This window comes from Fusarium proliferatum (genome assembly GCF_900067095.1).
Source record: "Fusarium proliferatum ET1 genome assembly, contig: FPRO_scaffold016, whole genome shotgun sequence".
Classification (NCBI taxonomy): domain Eukaryota; kingdom Fungi; phylum Ascomycota; class Sordariomycetes; order Hypocreales; family Nectriaceae; genus Fusarium; species Fusarium proliferatum.
In genome coordinates, this window is record NW_022194805.1 from 59,384 (window position 1) to 70,673 (window position 11,290).

The 11,290-nt window shown below is 49.7% G+C and overlaps 2 protein-coding genes and 1 non-coding gene across 3 annotated transcripts; 2 read left to right on the forward strand and 1 right to left on the reverse strand.

The window, feature by feature from the left end:
• Positions 1-6,412: 6,412 nt before the first annotated feature.
• Positions 6,413-7,531, forward strand: FPRO_09063 (uncharacterized protein; the record flags this gene model as incomplete). Its single annotated transcript, XM_031224440.1, has 1 exon — positions 6,413-7,531. One exon carries the CDS (start codon positions 6,413-6,415, stop codon positions 7,529-7,531), a length of 1,119 nt encoding a protein of 372 aa, XP_031089699.1.
• Positions 7,532-9,392: 1,861 nt separating this feature from the next.
• On the forward strand, positions 9,393-9,483 carry tRNA. The gene is given in 2 exon segments: positions 9,393-9,429; positions 9,449-9,483. It is a non-coding gene; the product is annotated as a tRNA-Glu (tRNA).
• A 502-nt stretch (positions 9,484-9,985) lies between these two features.
• FPRO_09062 (uncharacterized protein) lies at positions 9,986-10,940 on the reverse strand (the record flags this gene model as incomplete). The annotated part of the gene is made up of 2 exons (XM_031224441.1): positions 9,986-10,794; positions 10,847-10,940. The coding sequence occupies 2 exons, from the start codon at positions 10,938-10,940 to the stop codon at positions 9,986-9,988; spliced, it is 903 nt and encodes a 300-aa protein (XP_031089700.1).
• Positions 10,941-11,290: the final 350 nt, after the last annotated feature.

Sequence of the window (11,290 nt, forward strand, 5' to 3'; positions counted from 1 at the left end):
CCAGATGCCATCAACCATTGCAAATCTCAGCAACTTCCTTGCTTGTTGCAACGCATGTCTTGCATTTGGACCCTACACAGTTGAATCAATGATAAGTAGCATTTCGTTATCAGAAGAACTGATAAGCCAATCCCACCATTACTTGTCATGTGCTCCCACCATTTGCTCACCTGCCATAGGACGCCGGCTGACGATCCAAGGCCAATGGTGGGGAACCTGGTTAGTTCATCTGTAACACCCGCTGCCAAACTCTGGGGAATATCCATTTGCTATCGATAAATATTCGGAAGCGGGTATCAATTGTCCTTCCCACCTTGTCTCTGATTGAGAATCGCAGCAAAGGGAGGTGTGTAGCTCGTTTATTTCGACAGCAGCAATATGATGCCAAGGTTGCCGACCACCAAGCTAGATACGCATGTCCCACCTCGGTATTCATGGTTTGCTTGGTTGCTCGGCTCGGGCTTCCTCCGTCGTTGCTGATGTGATAATTCCAAATTGAATTGAGCTCAGACAAAGCGTCCTCGGATCATAGTTCCTCTCATTGCTCTGTGAATCCCCCATTGATGGTTTTGCCTCAGGCTTCCACCTCAGAGTGGCAATGCAGTTTCGTTTCGGCTTTACTATAGCAACTGTCCAGCTCCGTTCGGGGTTTGTCAGGCTTTGCTCCGTCAATTAGGCCACGCAATCGTGCTGTCTCGGGGCAATGCTGAGATGAAGCGTCCGGCTCACCCGATGGAGCAATCTGCTCCTGTCTCAAGCTGACCAAAGTTTCTGGACAATTTTGCCCATAACCCTTACTGTGTCATTGTTGGGAATTACCACAACAAGCCAGCATACCTCATGCTACTTTCGGGTCCAACAAAGAAAACCATCTCATGTCATCGAGAGATGATGACGTTGATATTTGACCATGATGCAAATGCCATCATGCCATCATCTCCTTCAACAACAACTCAATCCATCGTTTAACGCTAAAGTTCACCAATCAGCGATCCTTCCAGAAGCCCAAACGTACCAGGGCCTCAAACTCCTTATCGATAATTCACTCCCCCCTGGTCTGGGTCGCCCCCAAACCAGCCAAGACACTAGACCAGACATGACTTGGTGGCAGGTCTCGTTTTGGTCTCTCTAGTCTGCTCCTGCGGGAGTCCAAGCCTGTTTCTCCATATCCTGTGACTCACATCAATTCGGTGTGGGGGGAAGTGAAGCCCAAAGCCTGAGGAAGCAACATAGCGATATGTATGTACACAATTGTGTGAATAATGAACGCTGAATTGGCACTCAATTGCAAAGTTGGGGAACAATTGTTGGTAGAGCGATGGTCGTCTGATACTGCTATCTGCTGAGAGCCACGTAATTTGAAGACGACAGTTGTGAGGCTGCCAGTTGGTATCTCGGCTAACACCCAACGACTTACACAAAATAGTCCTTGATGACAGCGCAAGAAGGAGCTGCGCTGCATGTCCAATTATGAAGCCGATCGCTGTTCAACGATCGCCAACTCAATGGCTGACTTTATTGATATTACTTTCTTGTACTGCAATGTCTACATCAGTCAGAGACTATTTGAATCATGGACGGGCATCAATTAAGGACATGAACCCTCGGTCAGAAAAGTTGCGACTCTGTTGCATGGCGGGGTTGATCGCTGGGTTTCCCCAACAAGCAATCTTCAGGGCCCTTCAGGGCCGAAACAAAGGGTCTGGAAATGGGAATCCGGATGCGGGAACGATTGACGAGATGCAGAGTGCCAAGCGGGTAGCCACGAGAGTTGAAGACGACAGATGCTCCGCGAATTGACCGGTTGTATCCTTGAATATCCACAAACGTGAATGCAGTCGCTGTAGATTGCGAGGTATGCATATCAGCTCAGAGTGCCACCTCGCTCGCGAGCATGAGCCTGTTACAGTAGGCAGTGGGCTGAGGCAGAGTGATTTGGATAGGTAGGCAAGACTGGTCAAGCCAGACCGCAAATTAAGACAACCGGTGAGATAACAGCCAGTTAGTCTGGCACTCACAAACAAGTAAGCCACAGCCAACGGAACCAGAGTACTCACAAACAAGTAAGCCACAGCCAACGGAACCAGAGTCGGCGCTCAGCATTCTTAGTTAATAATTGGGCGTCGGGCAGCGAGCAAGAGGAGGGCTGATTCAAGACATGAGCCGTCACACGCAGAAACCACACGCCCATCAGATATTAGGCGTTATGTAGGCACTGTCGCGATCGTGATTTGCCTAAGGAGGTAAGAGAAAGGAAGAGGGGGTCATGTATGCATGAGGTTGGCTCTTGGATGAGGAGCAGAAGTGCAAAAGAGTCCATTGCAGTGTAGTGGCTACTACACAGGTAGGTGAGGAACGTGGGAGTTAGCGTACATAGTTGAAGATAATCAGTGATGGTGTCGCAAAGGCCCTCGTGTGATCTTCCAAAGTTCAGATGGCATCCTGATCGACCAGATATGAGCATGTGTTAATGTAGGGACGCGCATCTGCCGCCAAACAAACGCAGGCCAGATCTCTTGCCCGGAGACTTCTGTAGGAACAGGAAGATGGACCATACCAAGCTCGGGACTAGCTGGGTTTGGGAGATTTGGCGCCGGGCCTCGTGGACGTTACCAGTTCTGACCAAGCCACTCAGCGCCTCTCAGGACATGATGGATGGCTAAATAGGTTAGGTGGGATGTGTACCTACATGCTGCATACCAAGGCTGTAATGGCGCACGAACTCCTGGCATCACCACTTCCTTGGCCAACAGAGACAGCCAGCCAGCCTCATGCATTGAGACTGCGGTTTGGGCTGAGGCAGGACGAGCGAGAACGCAGCGTCTCGCTTACGTATACCATGAGAAAACACAGTGGGAAATCGCATCTTGGTGACCATTAATGATGGTCATGCTCGTTCTGTGGAGGCGCTGGGCTGATTGATTACCGTATTCGTGCAACTGGGGGAACTGGCGTCTGTTCCCGTTGCTCGCCTCGCGCACCCGCGACATGGTTCTTTGACATTGCTTCCGTTATTGAATCTCGGCTGGGTAGGGGCTGTTGGTTGAAGCAAATTGTCTATTCTTCGTTCAAATTAAGTTGAGATTCTCTCTGGCCTCCTACCTCATTCTTCCCCACTCACCCTATTACAGAATTCCTTGGGTGGAATTGACTTCATCGACCAATTCCTGGCTGGAGCTCTCGGATCAGATGTCAGTGAGGGAAATGACCGAGTCGAAATGGCGAATCGCCAATTGCACTGACTAGGTAACAATGGATTGGACAATGGCATGAGTCAGAGGGCAAAGCAGGGCAGAAAAAGTGACAGGATGAGAATTTGGTTTGTAATTGAGCGCTTACCTTTTCTTTACCTTAGTCGAACTAACACAAGAAAAGGCAAGGCATTCAGTCAGTTTGATGGAAGGGAAGGAGGAAGACGGCGCTCACTCACACCTTCCCCCCCGTGATTCAGTTTCCAGACGGTGGGATATTTTGGGAATGGTCAGCCCGTCACCGTCCGTCAATCACCACTAGCGGTATTCAAGTTCCAGTGAGGTCACACCCCCCGTGGCTAATGAGAGGTCCCTGATGACCTGTGCACGATCACGCATGACTGCTGAGTACGGAGTACAAGATGGGTGATTGGGGACTGCGACATTGGAGGAAAAGTAACTGTGTGATTCAATTGATACGAGCAGTTGTCAATTGACAAATTTTTTGTGAATTGAAGCATCTCCAACCCGAGGCTCTCTCAATGGGCTATGCTTCCAGAATACTGCCCCTCGCAAAGTCTATCTGAGCTCGGATCCACTTCTATTCATGGATCCCAAATGTTTGGCATCTGAGGTGAGTCTGAGTGAGCTGCAGCTAAAACCCGCGCGAGTGCAGCCTGCAGGCAGTCACTCACCGGGGGCCCTGAAAGGGAAAGGCAATGAACCTCTACTCTAGCTAGGGAAATGGAGGGCTGAAAGAAGGCTGCTGAGTTGAGATATCCATTGGACGATACAAAGCGTCCATTTTCAGGCATTGATGAAAGCCATTGAAACAAAGGAGACTGGCCATGCATGAGTAGGGGTGTGTCGCTAGTCAGTTTTGCATCGTCGCATTGTCACATTTGATTGTGGCTGCGTCAAAATTCACGTTTGTTTTACTAATCACACTCCAAAGCGATCTTCCACTCCCTGTCCTGACACCCTCCTTCCCGTCCATCTCCCTCTGTTTCCACAGGACGCCACCTGACTGTGTTAGGTGTGAGTGTGAGTGTGAGCGAGAGTGAGACTGACTGTCTGTGAGTGAGTAGGCGCCATTGATTGTGAGCATCTGGGCGTATTGTGTTAGTAGCAATCCAATTCATATCAATCATGGCACGCGCCTTTTCAGTGCCATTCGCTTTCTCTCCTTCTTTTCTTCTTGTTTCCCTCTTTCTTCACTTCTGCAATATCGCACGAGCTGGTAACTGGCTAATGGACCCTTTGCGCTCTGTTACCCACACTTCAACATCTGAGCCAGGCTCTAATAATCGTCTTTGAGCATCAATCCATCAATCAATCGACATCTCGTTCCACTGTCCCCCCACACGCGCCCACTCTCCTAAAGACTTTGAGTCTGAGCTGCTTGTCAATAAACCAATCAAGTCCACCTAACCTGAGATACTACTTGTCAAGCGCACAGTCGTCACAGTGGTTCCTGCTCTGACGCCTTCACCAACAGAAAGGAACTTGACTTCCAATTCACTACGAGAGTGTAGCAATCAATCCAATTGCGACCCGATCTATCCCCAATTGGACTTCCATGAAAGCACGGGAAAGAGTCCGTCATTGATGCTAGTGCTGGTTGGTTACCAGCCGAGACAATCGCGACGCCTCTCTTTGCTTTGCTTCTCTCAATCTTGAACTCTTCTCTTCGTGTTTAGCATTGCTGCGCGCACATAATTGAGCCAACTGCATCTCCTCTGTTGCATATTCACGCAAGGTATACTTTTCTTATAAGAGTATCATCATACTCTGACCCTTAATTGGCGTTTTCTGTCTGGCGTGTGTCGTTTTGCGTTTTGCATGCGCACACGCGCGCGAACTCTCGTCGCTCCTCTCTAGGTATATATGCCCCGTGTTTGCCCAAGAGAGCATTCTACCCATTGTTTTCTTCTTCAAGCCAGTTCACACACTTGCGGACTCGCCTTGAAAACTGTCTGTTTCTGCCCGCTGCGCCCCAGGCCATCCAGTGATCCCCGTCTTCAGCAGGCATAGGCTGTCTTTGTTTCTCTGCCACATCATCAAGTCAAGCTCCCGGCCGACCCTCAAAAGTCGTCAGGTCGCGGCCAAACCAATTGCCCATTCGACTGGCTTGAGAGTCATTGCTTTCAAAAGTCATACGGTCTGGTACGGTGCCCGTCCCATAGATCGAACAACCCACGGCCCTATTACTGTTTCTCGGGGCCTTGTATCTTCCTTGGGATTCTCTGTTGAGGCCCCATTGCTTTACACCTCGCACTCTACTCTACTCTACCCTACTCTACTCATTTACCCACGTCGACAATCGCATGTCGATTTGCAACAACTGAATTACACTGCACTCTTACAGTCATACGGTTGCCCCCCATTGAGTGTACCCCTGGCCCCGCCTGTTGAGTGCCTAGACACTCCTATCACCCCATACCCATATCAGCATTGACAAACAATTGCACCTACGTGCACTTACACAGTCGAATCACTCCGGGCTCAGCGTTCTCATAAGAACTGCCCTTCCCACTCTCTCCACCACCATTCTTCTCTTTTTAAAGAAGAAATCATCTCGGACACTCTTCAATCCGTCTCGGGGGTAAACACAATTCGTCACTAAACGCCGAAGCAAACTCCGCTGCCTTGGGTCGACAGGACAGTCACAGTCCTGCACATCTTACTCAAGCACCAAGGGACTAGGAGGGTCTCGTCGAGATCTCACACATCACACCCCCCCTCCTTATAACTCCGCCCCCCTCGCCCCCCCTCCAGTTTCGCCGCCCTGTTGCTGCCTACTCTGGTCTAGGCGCCCATCCAGTCACTGACAGCGCACTTACATACACTTTTGGGTTGGGCATACGCAAACAAAGTCGACGAGACTCATTCGGGCTTATTCAGGCCTTTCGTCTGAGCCTATTAATTGAGAGCCCCTCGCTCTTTTAGATTGTTCTAAAAGGTCTCAACGGTTTCGCCACACTCCCTATTGTCCACGTCACAGCCATTGTGACGACTGACTGACTGATTGCGTCTCGTGGCTGACAAACCACTTTCGCTTTATCTGCGCTATGCAACCTTCTACCACTTTCGACGACAATACAATCTCGTCAGTCAAATTGCAGACTGAACGAACCTCGTCTCTTCTCCCCTCTATTCAATCTCTTTCCCTTCATCACTCACCATCCGGCCCCTCAAACAGCACAAACAACACCACAACAATGGCGGCCAATTCTCCTCGCTCTGCGCAAGCGACCAGCGCAATGCCTCCTCCAGCTCATCCTGCCTCAATTCCTTCCAGGATGCATATCAACATTCTGATGTCGCCTCCAGACCAAACCCACGATAGCTTCTATTATCACACCGGAAAGGCCGACTCCTCCTTCTCCTCCAGCAAGGACGCTTCAGGACAGACTCCAATGTCTCCTCCAATCTCGCCTTGCAACAGACCGATGGCCACCACCGAGACACCAACAAACTCAACGGGCCGTGATATCGTTCTCTACCCAGATGATGCGTCTTCCAGTCCAGCCCAGATTCCCCTATTCCCAACCGCTGGGGACCGTGACCACAGTCGAACGATTGAGGAACACATACAAAAGAATATCAACGACAAGATTTTTGTTGAGGTGCAACCCCCGACACGCAATGACTATGAGCTTGTGGTTTCGTTTCAGTCGCAACTCAACAAAGCTTACGCACAAAACCCAAAGGCATGGATGTTGTCAGTGACTAAGCAGGCTCGCGACGACAATCATCGCATAGCTCTAGCCAAAGCACGCGCTCGTCCCTTGGCGGCCAAAGCCCCCAAGATATCCCGGCCTCGCACCGATAATAATCGTGTTCTGAAACCTCCCGGGCGAACTATTCGCGTTCAACCCACGAACAGCCCAAGACGACCAACTCCTCAGCTCAGTGTCAATGACATCGCTGAGCCTAAACCTCGGGCTCAAGGCCCAGACAAAGATTTTGCATCACTGCCGGACTTGTGTCCACCCCCGAGCGTGGCCCCCGACAAAGCGAACTGGTTCAAAGTTGATTGGAAGGGGCAGCCACTCGACAACAGCAAGGATCCTAATCGACATCTTCTTTCTTCTGACGAAATAGCGCTTGCAAGCAATCTCCGCCTTGACTGTGCGACGTACCTAGCCAGCAAGAGACGCATTTTCATAGGCAGGCTCTCCAATTATAGGCGAGGGAAAGGCTTCCGCAAGACCGACGCCCAACAGGCTTGCAAGATTGATGTCAATAAGGCCTCCAAGCTGTGGATGGCCTTTGACAATGCCAAATGGTTTAGGGAGGAACTCCTGGAGCCATTTAAGGACGTCATTCTTAACTAGTGGCCTTCACAATGTTGGACGGTTTCGAGCCTCGTTGGCCACGGCGTAGCTTGTCCTTCATTTACCGCCTGTCTTCTGAGCAATGATGCTTGTCACCGGAGTTTCACTTCACTTCACTTCATTTCATTTTTCTCTGCTGAACCCAAACGATTGGGTCAATATATGAGAATCAAGCGGAATCACGGCACATTTCCTTTTTCCTTTAGGCGATACACCATAGCATTAGGGACTCTCATCTTCACGATACCCGGAGTGCATATATACCTGACCCTGACCCCTTTGCGATCATGTCACACCACTCCACAGTTTTCTTTTATTTCATTTTCTGTCATGGGATTCTGCCTTGTCTTGTCCACCTCGCCCCTCAGAAGTCATGTCATCTTCGAGGTTGTCAAGGGCGAGAGATTAAGGACAGCGAGGTATAGCATGGATGGATGTTTGGCGTTATCATGTATGGCCCCTCCCAGCAGACTCCGCTGGGGTTTAGGGGACTATTTTATTTGGACTACTAGGATGCAAAGGTTGTGCGTACATGTGATGGCTAGTCATAGTTGTGGACTTGAACATCACTGGATGATTTCAGGTCAACGAGTATCGACTGTATGCAGGCGCGCGCCCAGGCAGAGGCACAACCTTCTGACCTTGAGCAGAGATTGGATCATGGTTGCCCTTTGGAAGGGACTAGCTAGACAATAGCGAAATGAATTGTTTACCCAAGCACTTGTTGTATTGCCATGTCTGTGAGCGTGATGGATGTGATTGCCGACCCGATTGATGGAACGGCAAGAAAACGCCTGCTTGACATGTGTCGCAAGATCAAATGCACGTAGGGGCCCTTGAAAGAAAATCCATTGACTTCAGCCCTACACTACACTACGATTTGGGGGCCGGTTCGCTTCCTCTAGAGGTTAAGCGTGAGCCATATTTCTGGGTAAGTACGGGACATAACCTAAGCATGTTCTGACTGATGTGCGCGGGTGAAGCCGCCGTTGCAGCGGGACCAAGCCATTGGCAAAAGAGGTACATTCCCAGCGACGTCTCACCAAAAGAGTACTTTAGCTAGGAGAGGGGAGTGTGGACGGGACAAGGCCAGGCAGGCCAGGGATATGGGTGAGTGGTGGAGTTGGACAGCGGGAGCTTATCGGGTGGAGCAAGGTGAGAGAGGAAAAAGAAAAGTTACGATGTGGCGCTGTGGCTTGAAGATGCACGTTCAGCGTGTAAGAGGAACATATCGTTCAGGGTTTGTGATGATTACTTGTGGGAGATTGGTAAGATGGAGGTTTCTTTAAAAGACACGTTGTGTTGCGGGAATGGCGTGAACGTGTGCGTGTCTTTTTAGAGGCCCCAAAACAAATGATGAAGTTTATAATGAAGTAGTCTGTTTGCCAAGTCCCTCTCACGTTTTGGGTAGAGGATCACATTGGTGGTACAATTGAAGCAAGGTGTCTTCCGAAAAGCCTACATGACGATACTATCCAGAATAACTTCTGCTGTGAATGATGTGATGAAGAGGGAGAGGCCAATGAGGATATAGTGACTCGGCACTGGGAGTGGCTCGTGAATGGGTAATACGTGTCCGTAGATATCAAGCTCCAAGATTTGGCTCAACAGAAAGTGAGGCTGTAGATGATTCTTGGTCTTTATTGCTTAACCTTGTCAATGTTTTGTGGTAGCTAATGAGTCCTGATGAACTTGGTCCATACCGTTATCAAGGCCACCAGGGTTCTCGGAGCCGCCACCATGCTCTGTATGGTACCTATGTTAGACCAGTCGAAGCCCATTGTCACGATATGGTTGACAATCTAAATCTTTATAAGCCTAATTTGCAAACTCGGTTTTCAACCAATTAGCAGCCTTATCATCCGGTATGGTGTAGTGGCTAACATTTCGCGCTCTCATAACCTGAGAGATCAAGTACCGCGGAGCCCAGGGTTCGATTCCCTGTACCGGAGTTTCTCTTTTGCATTTTTGACATCTGAGTATGTAAGGTGTCTGTGGTGATGTCTACTTTTTGTTGGTGGTGATGCTTTGTTTGGGTAGATGGGCCGTGTCCGTTGAAGTCTGTCTGAAAGGGATCATCATTTAGTTAATCTTTAGCAATTGTCTCTTAGGTACATAAAAGCGGTGTTGCGCAATGACTCCTGATGGTTGATTGACATCATCACTCGCTGTCAATTTCATTCTCAGCGAATTGTTTTGGAGTCAATGATCTCAACCTAAGGTCTTATCGGTGCTGAAGAAAGCCTGTCTCATGCCAGAGAGAGGGGCATGTTCATACGACGAAGGACATTCACTTCCAGGTGCTATACCAGTAGTAACTGGGAAACAAATCTAGACGACAGTGTAAGCCATACGATCATCACTGGAACGAACTGAAGTCGTGCTTGTCAATCATCACGGTTGATTCATTATGTCATGTCCCTCTATAGTACAGCTTTTGTCCCTCCATCAAATTTACTGACCAGCGGCAATAGTGTAGCCACCATCAACAGCAACAGTCTGTCCCACCAAGTATTGGTTCGTAGCAAAGAACAGCACTGTAGCAGCCATATCCTGATCCTTGCCAGCCCGTCCAGCGGGAACCTTCTCAGCATACTTCTCCTTGGGGATGAAGCTCTTCTGCGCCTCATCACTTCCATCGGTGGTCATCTCGGAGGGGAAGACACCAGGCGCAATACCGTTGACGCGGATCTTGAGCTTGTTGCTCACGATCTCGGCGGCGAGCATGCGTGTGAGATGCACGGCTGCGCCCTTGGAGGCGTTGTAGGCAAAGTGATGCTGAGACTTCTGGATAAGACCGCTGATGGAGCTGATGTTGATGACAGTTGAACTCCAGCCCTGATGCTTCTCACTGCTCTTCTGCAAAAGCGGCAAGAAAGCAGCAGTGGTGAAGTACATGCCCGTAACGTTGGTGTTGTACGTCGAGTTCCAGTCCTCGAATGTAGCATCCTTGTTGTCGAAGAGGTTCTCCTTCATCTCCTGCGCAGAATCGGCCTCGACCTGGAAAGAGTTGCTTGAGATACCAGCGTTGTTGACGAGAATGCAGAGGCAGTTCTCCCGGGAGGAGTACTCCTCGTAGAGCTTCTGAATACCCTCCTTGTTGCCGATGTCGGCTTGGATGGGGATGATCTCGCCGGCGATGTTCTTGCCGTACTTCTCGACGACGGTGTCGAGCTTCTCCTTTGTGCGGCCGGTGATGTAGACCTTTGCGCCGTTGACAGCGAGGGCTTGAGTGGCCATGAGGCCGATGCCAGAGCCACCACCTGCATCTGTTAGCCACACTGCTCACTGATGATGTCGTTAAGAGGGACGTACCTGTTACGAGAGCGACCTTGCCCGAGAGATCAAACAAAGCATCGCGGGAAAAGTCTCGGTGCTCGCCACCACTTGCTGGTTGTGTTCCCGACATTGTAGTTGTAGTGTACTGAAAGTTCTTTCTGTTGCTTGACTGAAAGGTTCGTAGTTGATATGAAGTTGTGATGCAAGAGTTCTTAACAAAAGGAGTCGTGAGTCGAAGTGAAGGTGCGAGAAAGCTTCTGGAGCCAAGTCTAAGAAACTGCCTGGACATGATTCTTATAACAAACAGTTCTTCAATGAAAAGAGGGGTAGCTAAGGTACAAAATAAAAAGTAGAAACTGCAACTCGCAAGAACTGGCACTTCAACCAATGCGCATCTTAACTTATGGCCCTCTCTTGTCTCATACACCCAATGACGAGCTCATGATGAGATCAGCACTTTCTCTTCTGCTCGGTCCATGA